Here is a 16516-nt window from a genome sequence, read left to right as displayed (position 1 = left end):
CAAGAAAACCGTTACCCAAAGCAGCACCTTCACAAAACCCTTACCCAGAAGCAAACCTCAACCAGTACACAGTCCATCCAAGCCTCCCACACGACAGCCGTTAGTCGTTCACACACTCAGCCCCACTGTGCAGAAAGCAGCACTGTTTACTCTGGCTTCAGCAGTAAGTCACTTACGTTTACAAATAATACCCATGTGGCGGGGGGTGGGGCAGAAACCTTTCAAGCACATATGCAAGCATCTGGGAGGTCAACTCTTCCAGATTCAGCCACCACCAAATCCCAGAAGATCCCCCTCCTGCCCCCCCTCCCACCTTGGCTACTGAATAATCTTAAGAGCATCCTCCCCTTGATATACTAGTCTAGGTCAACTCGGTCAGTGTATTTCAGGAACTCAAATCTCCAGAGTACAACACTGATTTAAGAGGTCATGAACCTGTCTGGAGAACATTTTAAACTACTTATAGAGTCCTCTCATAGTCAGTGATTATCTAATGGCAACGAAATTTCACAACAGTCCAGAGTGCGCAAAATCATTAACATGTTGGCACTTCATTATCCCTCATGTTTACGAAAGTAATATGTCAATTAATATATAAAAGAGCCCAAAATCATGCTCGCTTTGGCAGCACATATACTAAAATTGGAATGATACAGAGAAGATTTGCATGGCCCCTGCGCAAGGATGACACTCAAATTTGTGAAGCGTTCCATATTTAAAAATAAAAAGCCCAGAATACACAAACTGAGTTTTTGTATATCTAAAGCCAAAGGGATTAGAGTACAGTGAGTACCTGAAACTCATGCTTAAGGAAAATAGATCAATTTGTATTAATATTAGCTTCTCTTCACATCCTCTTTTGGGTTCTCTAAAGAATAAACACACACCTGTGTGTGCTACACCTATTTGTTAACCCCACATAACTCCATATAGAGCCATCCAGGACGGAGCATGTCTTATTCTGAGCAGACATTTCAACAGAATTGTCACTAGTCACAGGGGACCCCGAGACCGCTCCTGCTAATTTGCTGGGACATACTTGCCCAGGGTTGGTTGCAACTTTGTATAGATTCCTCTACGGCATACTGTTAGGACCCTAATGAGCCCAATGACAAGGCCCTGGGGTAGCCCCCAACCCTCTCAGCCTCAGCCTCTAATGGGATGTGACAAGGCCCCCGCTCACCAGTCTCCTGTAGGACAGAAGGACAGGAACCCGGGGTCATGTCTGCAGGGTCCAGTGCAGCTTCTGTCTTTTCTACTAGTTACTATCCAACCACTGTCTTGACTTGAAAACTGAAGTGCATTTGCATCTGTTTTCGAACTTTCGGGCGATTTTGCTTTGTTGGTCTGTAGCAGTTTTCTTTCATTAAGAAATAACAGACATCAGATGTTTTAGAGATAAGCCGGGGCAAGTCATTGGATCTAATGACTCCCCTCCTTGCTTAAGCTTATTCTAGCACCCTGGGAAATCTCCTCACCTCTTGGTGCCTGTCACCTTGAATAAGGACAGTGTTCCCACCTACCTGTTTCTTATACACAGGGGGGTGGGGGGGCGGGGAGGGAGGGAGAGGGACAGTGAGATCATGTCTATAAAGGGCCGAGTGCCTGCAGAATAAAGGCTCTCAATACATCTGTATAAAGGCTCTTACTGAGACTTGCTTTTATTCTTGACAAACATGGGGTAATGTTTCAAACCAAAGCCCTCCTTCTAGGAGAGGCAACGAAGAATATGCAGTAGTGCAGCACTTTGGCTATGGGGCACCCCTCTGTGAGAACAGATGCCAAGAATGCCAAGGTGGGCAAAAAGCACAGTGCCAATCTGATATGGTTCCCCTTGAGGGTGGCGCAGCTGCTCAGAGACCAGCACAGACAGGGCTGTGGCACTGCCTCCAGGTGCCATTCCCAAGTCCTCGGGATTCCACCCGCTCTCAGGGCTGATGGACCGGGTTGAGTAGAAGAGCGGGGTTACAGCAATGGGAACTGTAAACCTGTCCGCATTTGTGAGGGGAATGGAAGATATTTCTTTTATAAAAGTGCAAACATTTCTTTCTAAGGCGTGTTCTCCTCGCTGCCTCCACCTGAGATCCAGTCACCTTAACATCCACGGGTATCCGCAGCTTTGAGGACGCTGTTTCCTCTGCTGGTGACCCCGGGAACCTCGGGGAGGACTGTGGCAGCCTGAAGAAAGGCACCAGAGGAACCCTTGGTGCCGAGCTCCCCAAACCAGCAACTGACTGCCGCTGCTGCCAGGCTGCTCGCTCTCGTTTGTCTTCCTGACTGTGGTGATCATGGGCACCCATGGCCTGTGTCCCCCGCCTCGACCTCTGCTACCCAGACATTTGAGAAACAGAACCTTATCTCCACAGACCATTTAGAAAGTTAGTAAATAACCAACCTATTCTTTAACAAGGAAATGGTAAACATGCAGACAGACTAAAATGGCTGGTATGCAATTGAGTCAGAAAACAGGTATCTGAAATTTATAAAAATTTTGGTAAAACAAGGCAGCCAAAACCCCCCCAAAACTAATGTATTTCTACTTCACTGAGATGTGTCATCAATCTATTTACTACAACTTGACACATACGCCAGAACCGTCCAACTAGACGCAAGGGTGGGCAATGTCTGGCCCGAGGGCCACATAAGGCCCGAGAAACCATTCGGTCTGGCCCTGCCAAGGCATTAGAGGTGAGTTAATTAAATGTTTGACCAAATATAGCGGAGTAATTTTTAAGTTGATAATTTTGTACGGCCCACGAATGATGTTATACGTATCCAAATGGCCCTTGTCAGGAAAAAGGTTCCCCACCCCTGAGTTAGAGAAATAACACAAGTGACACTGAATTTCCTGTCACAATGACCATGAGTAACCAATGACATAGGAATGAAAGTAATTGAGAAGATTCATCTCACAAGAATCTGGCAGTTCCTCCAAGTTCACGGATGCCAGTTAGTTGTGGCAGCCCCGAAAGGAACACTCAGTCTTTGGCAAATTATGTGGCTTATTATCATGAATAAAGAGCTACCTTTTTGTTTTTCATTCAGAATACAAGTGAGGAAAAAATGTTCTACAAGTTACATGTATCAAACCCAAAGAAAGAATCCAAGTGTGTGACTTAGCAACAGGAACGTCTCTAGAAGACAGAGGATAGCCATATAACGATGGCTTGCTGGGCTGGCACAGAGCTAAATATCTGCTGCCTGGCATTGCCACTTATCTTCGGGGTCCTAGCACCTAACTATCTCTGGGGACAGTTTTGTACAGCCACAAAACCAGCATGACTTCTCCATTAACTTAAAAGAAAAGGCAGGAGCTACTGGACTCTAGTGGAGGCAAGTATAAAATACGTTGACTCTATAAAACGAGTCACTGCGATACATGCTGATAAGAAGCAAGTGCTTCTGTTACTTGAGGTTAAGATCTTAAAACCTCTTAAGGTTTTTATCTTCTTCAGATAATTTCAAAGTCCAAGATCAGAATAAAACCACCGTTTCTATTTAGGAAAAGGCATGGCCACCCAGTGCCTTTGGTAGACTACTCTTTGATCAAAGTCCCACATGAGGAGGAGTAAATTATTTATATAGTACTTATCTTGCTAGGAAGCAAGATTTGGTACCATTTCGTCTTACAAGAGAGGATAAAGTGTCATGCAACCAACACCCACTTCTTGAAGTGGGCAGTTAGTGTCTTTGTATCAAGATAATGCTTCATTTCCTAGCTCAGAGAAGCAGGGGAGAAAGAAAGGTTTTCTCAGGCAATCCCTCTGACTCAACTTTCAGTAGAAGCCCATTATCACATCATTACCACACAGACCTCTCCTTTATTTCACTTATTTATGTATTCATTTGACTGAACTTTTTCCAATAAAGATTTGAGAAGAAGCCAGATTTTGAGTTCATGTAATCAACATTTAGAAGGTGCCTGACAAAACAAGACACTGCTAACCAAAGCGCCTTGACACACCCTGTCAAAGTCAAACACAGCAATGCTCTTTCTAAGGCGGCGTTAGTACAGCCCAGAAAGGAAAACCTTTCCACACAGATGGAAATAGCCAGCATCCTAAGGTCTTCTCATTTATATTCTGTAGTAGAGTTTCCTTCTTTTCTCTCTGAGCAATATTGGGATTCTGGCAGACTCTGGAGTAGGGATTCAACAGGAGGAGTTGAGACATGGGAACTGGCTTGACCTCTGCTAGCACGTACTTATTTCTGAACTCTTCAGTAAAACGAGCGGGTGCTAGCTTTCACACACTCCCTCTTCACCAAGACATGCCAAACACCCGTATGATGTTCTTTTGAAGGCTTTACTGTACTTTTGTAGCTGTCATCGTATTTATCTTCATAAATTTTCTATTTAAAAATGTCAGAGGGCTGCATGCCATCATTGTGACAGAAGGAATGACAGGTATGAGATAAAATGCAAAGAGAGAAACAGAGGATCCCCATCACCTCCCCTGAGATCACTGCTGGCTGGGGTCAGACCGGCACCATCATTTCTTCACTAGATCGCACGCGGCCTCCCTTATTTGCATCACCAACATAAAGACATTTACATGCACCCCCTTCCAGTCAATCACTACCTAAATGTAAGTTAATTCTGTTAATTTAGATAGTTCAAAAACATTGTATATACTTAATAACCAAGCCCCTCCACCTCTATTGTAATATTGATCTGAAATATTAAGATACAGAGGAACCTCGTTTCTCAAACTCAGTTTACTCTGAAAGGCTGTTTGAGAAGCGATTGTTCGAAAACCGAATCCTTTTTCCCCATTAGAAATAATGTAAATGGAATTAATCTGTCCCAGACTCCCAAATGATTCCGTTTTAACCTTTCTTATATACAGTATATGTCTCATGTACTGTTTAACCGTTAAATAAACACTTCTTAAATTTATGGAACCACCCCCTACTAGCATTAAAGGGATTTTTCATATATCACTGCCTTCGAAATACTGTCACTGCCTAACTGCTTTCCTTTACCCGATCAACAACAGTTTTTCTACCTATACACCTGTCTGGGATTGTTGTGTTGTGAGCACTTTCACATCCTTAGCAACATTAGCACTCTTGATGGCCTCTTTATGTTTTAAAATTGTGCGAATCGTGAATTTTGCCAGCAACAAAAGCATTCGCTCCTTTATTTGTTGTCTGACAGATGCTTTTTGTCATGCTGAGGTATCAACATGAAAGGGTTGTCAGGTCGAAACTGAAGTTTTGGTCAATAACCGAGACATTTTTTTTTTCCTGTGAACAACTTGGTCAAGAACTGAATTGTTCGAGATAGGAGACATCGGAGAACCGATTTTGACTGTACAGTGGGGCCTTGTATGTGCATGGATTTGGAGTCAGACAGGCACGGATTCAAATCTCCATGTGATGGCTGTGTGACCCTGGCAAACTGTTTGACCACTGGAACCCTTCATATATCTTAGAAGTGTACCAAGTGAGGGAACACACGTGAACTGCACTATGCTCAGGAAGTGGTAGCTGACGCCACTGCCATCGAATGTAAAAGCACTGCTTAGATTTGGGGAGCTCCTGAGAAGCTCCTGCTTAGATTTGGGGAGCTCCTGCATTATCTCCTGGTAATGCAGAAGAAAGTGCTGCTCTTAGCAACGGTAAGGTGGCTTTGCAAGAACAGCTTGGCCAAGTGATGAGAATTTAAAAACTGGAAGAAGGTAGGTATGTAAAAAGGTGACAGGGGTACCCCTTTGGGCTGCAGGTCAGTGGTGCATGGGGAAGGGGCCAGGCAACCTCAGGTGGGAGGGGAGGGGAGGGTGGTGCTGTCACTCACGCGGGGGTGACGCCCTTGGGCAGGCCCAGGGCGTTGACTGCGACAGGCGGCGGCTGCGAGGGCAGCATGGAGCTGAGGAAGGCCGCGGGCGAATGGCTGTGGCCAAAGCGGGCAGCGGGGGAGGCGCAGTGGGAGGCCGGGGCCGAGCTGGGGAGCGGCGGTGGCGGCGGCGGCAGCGGGAACACGTCGGGCACCGGGAAGGCCGTGGTGGGGCTGAAGACCGGGGGCGGCGGCGGCGGGGGCGATGGCGAGGATGGACTCCACGGCGCCTCGGCCTCGGTGCCGAAGGGCTGCGCGAAGGGTGGCGCGGGCGCGCGGCCAAAATGCTTCGGTGTCGGGGACATGGGCGACGGGAGGCTGGAGGAGCTGGGGCTGGAGGCCGGGGTGCCTTGGCTGGACGCGGGACCGAGGTTCTGAGCCGCGATGAACTGCTTGGGGCGCGCATAGTTGAAGGAGCCGGAGGACTGCATGGCGGGGGCGGCGCGCGAGGCGAGTGCGCTCATGGGCTCCAGGGCCAAGGGCGACGCGCAGGCCGCGAGCTCGGGGAAGGCGGGCGGCGGCGGGAAGGGCGGCGAGGGGGGCGCGCTGCACGGGGTGCCGGTCACCGGGTGTCGCGCACTGGCCTCCTGCTCCAGGCGGATCTGGTTCTGCAGTTGCTGGATTTTCAGAGGGTCCCTGGGAAGAGAGACAAAAGCGACACCTTCAGAGAGGGAGCCAGAAGGAACGTTCCTTTGGTGCAGGGAGGTTAAGCTGTGAACATATAACTCACTCCCATGCCTGCCAGCTCCACGCTGTACGTGGACAATGAGGCACAGGTTATCCGCCTGGAGTCAATTCAGTGTGATCTGCGAGCTCAGTGTCTGATTTAAGTTTTACCTAATGACTCAAATCAGTTACAGATCGTGATGGAGATTCGGTCCGACTTCCAAGAGTCGTATTTCATTTTCATGGAACAGAAGTATTTAAAGAAAAACGTTTGACACGAGTCTCAGTCCTCTCATTTGTAGCCATTTTTTAGAGCAAGAATTTTATCAGAATGAGAAAATTAAAAGGAAAAACCCCACTTGATATGAGTTATTTTTGGCAGACTTAGGTTAGTCCATTTTGCCTACTTCATGCTGTCAACTCTGCCTTTGAGAAATACCACAGGCTGATTTTGGAGGTTAGATCCACTGCAATTTCTGCATTTGTTCCCTAAAAATATGCAAAATTTACCATGCTTGAAATTTTAGTAATCTGAAATGCCAATTTTTTATACAAACCTTAATAAATGTTGATAAAAATATTAGCTATTTTGTGCCATGTCTAAATCATATGGAATAATATCTATTTTTAAAATATAGGTGTTTAATAAGGAATAACAAATTATTAATTTTATACTAATGCAGTTTTAATTCCCCAAGTACTTTCTACCACCAAGAAGAGATTGAATTTTTAGTTTTGAATTAAAATTTTAAATTAATTTTTGAATTGTTAAAGTTAGCAATTAGCTATATTTTACTCAGAAGCTTTCCTTTTTAACTGAATTTTATATATAGATTGTTTTCCCTTATTCACTGAATAGTGACTAATGGCTGTCAAAACGAACTTCAACAGAAGGTGGCACTATAACAAGCAGATAAAACAGGCCGCATATTCATTCCACCAATAGGGGAAAAGCTATGTTCCCAACTTTAAACCTTTTCTTTGGAGAGAAAGGAAGGGAGAGAGAGAAACATCGATGTGAGAGTGAAACATATATCAGCTGCCTCCTGCATGCCCCTTACATGGGGATTGAGCCCTCAACCTGACCAGAAATCGAATCCGCAACTTATCGGTACACTGGACCAATTGAGCCACACCAGCCAGGGCCCAACTTTACACCTTTTAAAACTAAATGAAACCCCAAAACTCAAAATCTTCCTTATCCATAGGTATTTCATCTTCAAAAATGAAGCTTTTATACATCCAAAGCAATATCAGGAATTGAAGCTGCTGGTAAAGGTATAAAACAAGATTTAGATCTGTTATTAAGCATCATTAGCTGTGGGAACATCAGCAAAAAAGTCCTATTTGCTCTTCGCTTCTGTAATCACCCAGTAATCACTTTACTGGGTGATTACACATTTTGGGGAACTAAAAATTATAAAGAGAAGATGATCCCACATGCTTAACAATGTGCAGAGCTTCCAGGTTCCAACACCAAAGAACTCTGTGGGTCCCATGGAACGTACTCTCAGCATTTTACAAGCACCCCTGCCACTGCTGGAATTCACCAGGACACCCAAGTCCGGATGTCTGTGCGGTTGTCTAGCACATGTGCTCCTGTGCTCATGTGTTTAGAACCGGCCCAGGAATAGAACTCATAAAAACCACCCACCAGCTCTAAGACCCATCATGCAGTGCTCTCATTCTGAATCCCCAAACACTCCTTTCTGACCGCCCTGCCTTTACCATCTCATTTCCTAGCTGTGGCAAAAATGCATCCCATTCCTGGAATGCATCCCATTCCTGTGCACCTGGGCTGGGAGTGGTCTGTGGGGACCTCCTCAAAGCCACAGCGCCGCTACCCTGGGCCAGCCTGCATTTTGAGGGACTTTAAGCTTGGCCTGACATCAGCAAATCGCTGGGTAGTGGCTCTGGCGCGGCTGCTGCAAACATCATGTCATACCTTGTGTGTGGTGTGATGGGTCCTCTACCCAGGGTTAGGGAGTGGCTCCGGAGAAGCCAGTCTTCAAAGAGGCCAGAGCAGCAAAGCCCAGACCACCACCATACCGGCTCTAACTTTCTGTTTGGGCTCCAGCCTACTCATTGGGGCATTAAAAAGAACCACCCAGTTTGCCAAGCCAAGTGGGCTCAAAGCTGCTGAGATGCTGCTTTTAGTCGTAAGTGACAGTTCCAGAAAGTATTAATGTAGCATTTCACAAGAAACGAAGAGGCATCCTACTGTTCTGGCTACTAGTGTACACTGCAATGAGGAGCTTTGCTAGGGTTCCACTCTCCCCCGTTCTGCACTGCGTGAGGAAGACAATATTCAGGGAATTTGAGGGGTGGGGGAAGGGAGAGCAAAACAGTTATTTTGAATCTTCAAGGGTCTGACTTGCTTTCTGTGCAAATCATCATTTAAAAGAATACCTGAATTAAATGGGTCTGACACCTGGATTCTGAGGTGGCTACCTCCTGCACGCCCCACACTGGGGATCGAGCCCGCAACCTGGGCATGTGTCCTGACTGGGAGTCAAACTATGACCTCCGGGTTCATAGGTTGATGTTCAATCACTGAGCCACACCAGCCGGGCAAGTTTTTGTTTTGTTTTTTAAAATAAAAATTGATTTTACCGAGATAAAAAGGCAAAAGAAATGAAAGGTACCAGAAAGGGAAGATTACCTGTGGCCTTTGGAAATTACTTAAAAGTTATTTATTATAAAAATTCATCACTTTTCTGGTTTCCCCATTTTTTCAGCAGCCCTTTTCTCTGAAAATGAAATAAAATGACACTGAATAGAACCTCTTGGAAATACTGGGTAAAGGCTGAACATTTAGATTAAAAGTTCTAGACAGCCCTGGTTGCAGCTACACTTTGAGTGTCAAAGTTCAAGTCTTCTGTTTTTTGCACACCTACTCCATCAAACCCCACCCAGCTTTTTTTCCCCTCTCCCCACCACACCCTCGATTCAAAAGGACTAAGAAAGGCCCTACTCCAACCCCTCCTTCAATTGTAAAGTTTTAAATACTTAAGGAAATGAGATGTCTGGATTTTTTTTGTCATGTACCTGTCATAGTCCCTTTACAAATGGGAAAGGAATTTTACTAGTAAGTAACTTGCTTAAGGTCACGGAGCATTACCTGCCTGAGCCAGGTTAGTTAGACCCGTCTGTCCCTGGCCCCTTTCCCTACACCAGACATGTCCACCTAACAGAACCCTGACCTAGTACTAGACTTTTAGGGGGATCGCTTCATAAGTTATATAAATGTCTAACGCTGTACACCTGAAATCATATAATACTGAATGTCAGCTGTAATTGGAAAACTTTTTTTTTTTAAAGAAAGTAAAAAAGAACCCTGACCTTCAACATGACTTTTTTAGAAGTCTGTGGTCATCTTTGCCTCCTAAGGATTTAACTCTTATGCAGCCATAGGGCCTTTAGGGTCTGGATCATCAGTCAAGATTTTAAATATTTACATATTTAAGAATATATTCAAGAATATCTGACTTCAAATTTGATTTTTTTTTTTTTTAGGGTGAAATGGGACCACTATGAGAGAGGATCTTGGCAGCTCAGGAAGGGAATATGTAAATACTAGCTCAGTGGATTCTCCTACATTACAGACACTCAAGATCCCTGCTCCCCAGAGGGACCTCCCCCCCTCCCCGCAATGGTTTGGGCACAAGTTTTACAGATTGTTGAATGAGGCAAAGTTTCAGGATTGACAGACAGATGTAGAACGCAGTTTACTTTCCAATTCAGTAACCTCTGCCACCTGCCTGGAGGCAGTGCCAGTGGGGTAACTGGAGCACAACTCCGCCAGCTGGTACTGGCCTGGAGCACAACTCCGCCAGCTCCTCACTGTGGGGTGACTGTGAGGATTCCGTGAGCACAGTGCCTGGGGCATCGTAGAAGCTCAATAAATGTCCCGCAGCAGGAGAGACAACCCATCCATCCTGGTTACTTTACAAAGCGGAGATTTAAAAATGGAGATAATGTCTTCCTTACTGTAGGGAACTCTCCTCATCTGTGCCCCCTGCAAGGAGCTGGCACTGACAATGGCAATGGCACATGGGGACACAGGGAACTAGGGGTCGGGGGGCGAGATGGCTGGCCTCGCAGCAGCTCCTCCTCAACCTTCCGCTCACATGGCCACAGTGGGGGTGGGAGAAGAGGGACAGCACTTGTCATGCTCCTGGCACTGGGCTGACTCATTTACAGCCCGGGGAGGGCTGCAGCGATTGTCCCCATGTTTTAAATTCCCCACAGATTAGTGAGGTCAAGTCACCTGTCTAAGGACAGAACCTGGTTGGCTCCATAGCCGAGCTATATCATTCTCTCCAAAGTGCTCAGTAAAGAAGGAAAGACTGAATACAAGTCAGTCATTGTTACTGCATATCACCCTTTCTCCGGGGGGCTGCCGCCCAAGCTCAAAATAAAGGATGTGAAAGTGAACTTCTGGAAAACAACTTCTATGTAAATTGGAAATTCCCAGCCGGCCTCTGGAGCATTGTCTGGCCTGCGAGCAGCAGTTCATCCCCTGCTCACACCAATAACGACGGAGCATTCATCACTGTCTGGGGAAGCTCTTGGGATCATCAGTGCTTTCAGAATAAATATGCTGCTGGTTTATATATTCCCTCTCATTTTTTACTGTGTGATACAGAGGCCACTGCAGGACACGGAGCTGCAATACTGCTCCCTCTGAAGGGTGAGCTGCTCCGGTCCTGCTGTTTATAAGCACAGGGACTGTGACACTACAGCATCCTCACAACCCTAAGCCAGCTCCCTCACAACACCCCGCCCAGCACGAAGCACGGCCGATGCATCAGTGACAACACCGATGCTTGTTTCTGGCGGCAGTTTCTTACCTCACTGTGCTGTCAGGCACAGCCCAAGGGGCAGTCCGATAACAGAGCGCCTCATATGGGCTGGGGAATTTTAAAAATGTTCAAATGAAGATAATTAGGGGGTATTCCTCTCTGACTGGGATTAGCTCAGGACCTTATGTATGAGGCAGTTCAATATATTAATTCTGAGGACTTATTACAAGGGCTGCAGGTCAGGGTGTACTCATTAAAGTTCCATCTACAACTTGATTAGATTTGTGCTTCAATGTTGTTGTTCTTGTTCTGTTACTCATGCTTCCATGTAGGCCTTCACGTCATAGAATCTAGGTCCACTTGGTGAGGCTCAGCATCTAGCAACCTACTTGGTTTAGCACTAAGTTCTTGTTGCCCCTCTTATGGAAATCACAGTCTTGAGAACAGTCATTTACACAATACAATTAGGCTAATATAAGCCAAATGAGATTGCACTGCACTGGGTTTAGGGGAGGGTGTAAGTAGAAAAATAACTGAATTTACATACATTCCCCATAAAGTTGGGGGAGAGGGCAGTGGTAGACTTGGGTTGTCTACAAAGTACCACAAATCCAAGAATGTTACAATCAAAACTGACCACTTTGGGAATGTGTGTTTAACAGATATTGCAAAATGACACAGGTTTCTTTTTAAAAGACCATTTCTTTGATCTTTAATTCATTCCGAGCCCTTTGTAAATCACGCTGACTCTAGACAGAGCCAAGACCGAGTGCAGTGAACTACCTAGGAGGGTTCAAGGAAGAAGTGAAATGAGCACAGGACTGAGTCTCTTTAGAGAGGCTCGTCTCTCCCACCTAGAATGAGACCTGCATTGGGCCGTGCTACAGAAAAACAGTAGCTCTTTCTGTCTTCATACATAACACTGATCTCTATGTGAAGTCACTCCAGGTACCATGAGAAAGAGAGGTGTCGGAGACTATCTATCGTCTTCACTATCAGAGAAGAGACCCCAAAAGCTAGTGACCTTTGAAGCCCTAGCAAAGGTCGGAGCTGTGCACCACCCAGTTAATCTAGATAATGGTAGCTGAAGCATCATCCCCACCTTAGTTCACTTAATTCCTTAGATACTCATGTAAATCCTTGTTGATTATTGTTGATTAGATATTCTGCCTATTTCTGGAAATTGTCTACTGATGAGCTAATCTGTGTGTCATTGAAATCTCCTTACCTAAGGGCTACCCCTGATCAATAAAAGGTTGGAGCGGCCTGAGCATCAGTGGAAGTCCTTCTGGACTTGCCCGCCTGGTCCCCCAATATTTCCAAATTATCTCGTGTCTTTTCTCTCTCATTTGTGTGCGGCTCCTCTTTCAGACCCGAACCCTGAACCACGCAGGACGTGGAGGGAAACACACTCGACAGAGAGGGAGCAACTGCTGACCAAGTCATAATCCTCCTGGGAAAGTCTCCGGAGTACCACAGGCTGGCCATGTCTCTCATGGGGCACAAGGAATAAGGACGGAGAGGTTGGGAGATGGTGTTCTGACGAAGGTCAGTACCAGCACGTGCGGTTCGTCAGACTCGAACCCTGCAGCCCACTGGCCATTGCGGAGAATTCTCCTTTCGGAGGTGCAGGGAGATCCAGTGCTCCGTGGGGTAGGCGGTCACCTGGCTCTGTGAAGGCCGCAGGGCCCGAGGCAGGACGTGGTCCAGGCACTGACAGCCCCACGGAGAGGAGAGGAGAGGATGTGTATCCCAATATAAATCGTATGTGATAAGGGACCGGCTCCGGAGGTATTTACGGTCTTGATAAGCCTGGTGAAGCCCAGTGACGTGGCGCTCGGGCATGTCAGCCTTAGCCTTTTCCGGGGGAGGAATGTGAGGTCAGGTTCTAAAAGCATCAACTCCACATCACAGTGAAATGCCTTAAATAATTTTCATTTCTGTTGCCACACAGGCCAGTGAAAACAGCAGGAAGGCATTAGCTGCTGATTCTTATAAAAACTATGCTAATTTAGTGGGCCTGAAAAGGAACTAATATGGACTATTTCCAACTGAAAATATTTGATATCAATTCTTAACGTAGACGAAGTACATTCTTAAAGAAAAAACCTGTTCTCCCATCTTTTCTGTCAATGCTTGAAGCAAATCAGGGATCTCATTTCTAACTAGAACAACCAAGGAAAAGCCACCTGAGCGATAGATGTTGAGGAACTTAAGTATAAAATTTCTCTGAGATTATAAAGAATTAGAGGGGGTGGGGGGTGGGGAAGATAGACAAATACTCAACTTTCAGTCTTACAATGAAGTAAATAATTTGTATATTTTAGGGTTTCATTTGATTAATGTTTACTCAAATTTCCATTTTTATCATTGGTAGTCTTGTCCCAGCCTGTGTCATTTCCATATTAGTTTATGTTTGCTGAGTTGAATATCTAAAACAGTGGTGTGTAGTTTGTATTTGTAAGAATGAATTATTACTAAGGGCAAAGAGTCATATCTTTCAAAAGTAACAACCATTACCTACTCAACCAATGGCTTTATTCCATACTTTTTCACCAAATGGCTTTATTCTACTGAAAGACAAATAACAGTATTTTCACTTCTCTAGACTCCTTTCAAACATTTCATCTTCAATATCTCCCTCTCTGTTCACCTGTAAGATGCTCAATAAATCCTGTTGAATCTTATTAAAATCCCCCAGATTTCTGTAAAGTACAACACTAGCTGTGCCATCAAGTTATACAGCACTCAGGGTCACACAGCTGTTTTTCTAAGGTAATTCTTAGAAAAACTGTGCTTCTCCAAGCTGTGTTTTTGTAAGTAAGATATCTTGCACAGATAAAGCCATGATCACACAGGTTATTTACAAGTATGAACACAGACTCAACCAAACTAGAGAAATGTTCAAATAGTTCAACTGCGCTTGGCCACGAGGTATTTATGACTTTGGATAATTCACTTATCCTCTCTGGAGCCCAGTTTCTCTACTTTAAAGTGAAAATTTATAATGTAATATCTGTATGGTCCTAATAAATTTTCAGATTTTATGATCCTTACTCTTTAGTCCAGTAACATTTAAACATTATGAAGGAACTAGTGTTAAAGGAACTGTAAACAACTCACCAAGTTCAAGGATATTGCTCTATATCCATATACATATATCAACTTTATACGTATGCTGTTTTCGCATGTTTCAGCTGTTTTTGGAAGATGAATGTATCTTTTATTTTTTTGGTTAACAATAATAGATTTTGAAGGCATTAGAGGCAAACTAAAATAATTCCATAGTAAATCTTATAAAAAGGATCCTGGGGGGGGGGGGCGTACTTTTACTATGAATAATCATCACCTAATTGGTTAACATTATTTACTTTTTTTTTTTCTTAAGACACATATACTTGTAGACAAATTCTGTCCAAAAATTAGGAAGAACAGCTTTTGGTTTTTGTGTGCCTCGAACAGTTCCCATGGGAATTGGGTTGGATGTGGTTCTGCTATAATGTTCTCCCTTAAAGAAACGTGAACCATTTCAGTGGCTCCGTCGCCACTGTTCTGTTAATAAGCCTTTCCCCTCTTTCGGCCACAAAACTTTTTTGGTCCTTTGACCTGATTTTATAAACCTTCTAAAAATTATTATTTTTGTTAATGTTAATCCTCACCTGAGGATATTTTTTCCACTGATTTTTAGAGAGAGTGGAAGGGAGGGAGGGGGAGGGCAGAGGAAGAAGAAGAGAATGGGGGGTGGGGAGAAAGAGAGAGAGACGTCAACATCTATGTGAGAAAGACACATTGATTGGTAGCCTCCACAAGTGCCTGGATCAGGGCCAGGGATCGAACTTGAATCGCAGGTATGTTCCCTTGATCTGCATTGAGCCCGAGAACCTTCGTGTGTAGGCTGACACTAACCACTAAACGACACCAGCCAGGGCCTAACCATTATTTTAAGGTATTCTGTTCAACATGAAGATAGGATTATGCCATGCTCGGGACCCGCATTCAGCAGTCCCAGACCTTCCTCTGTCATTCCTACCTTTGTCCCTTCTGACAGTGTGAGCTCCCAACCCTTCCTTCCCTGCCACCACTGACACCACCAACCATTCCTGTCCTTCTACCTTGCACATGGCACCCCATTTCCCTCACTGGTCCTTTGCCAGCTCTCTATACACATCCCATTAAGATGTAAATGTTCTTTACCTTCTCTTGGTGCAAGGGGTCAACAGCATTACCCTCATTCCCTAATCTCTGTCTCTAACCCAGACCTCAGCCTTGAATTCCAATTCTTTTTGTTTGTTTCAGCAACATTTGCTTTACTTCTAAATGATTTTTAAATTACACTTATTTGTTGGAACAATAACAACCATAACCTATAAACCACAATTTGTGCCACAAAGTCCAATCTCAGCCGAGATCTATTTTTGGTTTCATCATAGCTTGAGCTAAAGGAGAATTTCATTGCATTGTTCAGGCTGGGTCATAAACAGTCTCCAAAAAATAATAAATAAATAAATAAATAAGGCAAAACAACATAAAATGCTGTATAAACCAAAAATGATACAAAATATGAAGAGATTCAGGTTCTAACAGCTGCTACATAAATGGAAACATAACTGCTCATCTTCAATCAACTCTCCCCTTTATAGTCCCACAAAATTCCATTCTTTCATCAATTATATGTATTTTTTACTACCTATTCCCACCTAGCCTAAACATGCCACTCCACCTCAAAACTTAGCATGTCTAAAGTAGAGTCCCTCTCACCCCAATCTGGTTTCTCCCCCTAATAATGCCTGATATTTGAAGATTCTCAATATTTGGCCCAAGGCAGCCCTAACGTTTTTCTTTTTAAAATATTTTAATTGATTTTTTACCTCCAACTACTACTTTATCTCCACTTTTCCATTCTCCCAAATTAGTCTCATTGACTCCTGAACTCACCTTGAGGTTTCCTTCTTCTTGGCCTTTTTTCATGTTCTGCCCTCTGTTTCCAACAATCTCTCTCCATCCACTGAGGTTGTGTTGATCCTTCTGTGCCCCTTTCAACATCTATCTCTTCTCAAAGCCCCTCCTAATAACATCTAGCAACTCCTTCTCCCTCCATATGGCCCCACTCCACAAGGCCGGTCTGGGCCTGTCAGGGCTTGGCAGTGACATTATCACACCCACAGCCACGTCTCCCAGAGCCAGGGTCCTCAATGATTCCCACAGTGCT

General features: G+C 44.7%; 1 protein-coding gene and 1 non-coding gene across 6 annotated transcripts in view; one reads left to right on the top strand and one right to left on the bottom strand.

Annotated features, from left to right (window-relative positions):
- PALLD (palladin, cytoskeletal associated protein) overlaps positions 1-16516 on the bottom strand; it is a 383511-nt gene that overhangs the window by 34983 nt on the left and 332012 nt on the right. For 2 of the 5 annotated variants that reach the window (XM_006081881.3, XM_014456614.2), the window contains one exon: positions 5798-6472. The exons of the other annotated variants lie outside the window; for them this stretch is intronic. In XM_006081881.3, the coding sequence (XP_006081943.1) occupies positions 5798-6300 (503 nt within the window). In that variant the 5' untranslated portion in view covers positions 6301-6472. The remainder of the gene's footprint in view (positions 1-5797; positions 6473-16516) is intronic. 5 annotated transcript variants of the gene reach the window in all.
- On the top strand, positions 613-719 carry LOC111826585. The gene has a single exon (XR_002829946.1). It is a non-coding gene; the product is annotated as a U6 spliceosomal RNA (small nuclear RNA).

The sequence above is a fragment of the Myotis lucifugus genome, unplaced genomic scaffold (assembly GCF_000147115.1).
Source record: "Myotis lucifugus unplaced genomic scaffold, Myoluc2.0 scaffold_1, whole genome shotgun sequence".
Taxonomy (NCBI): Eukaryota; Metazoa; Chordata; class Mammalia; order Chiroptera; family Vespertilionidae; genus Myotis; species Myotis lucifugus.
Note: the sequence above shows the minus strand (reverse complement) of the source record. Positions and strands in the feature narration are given on the sequence as shown.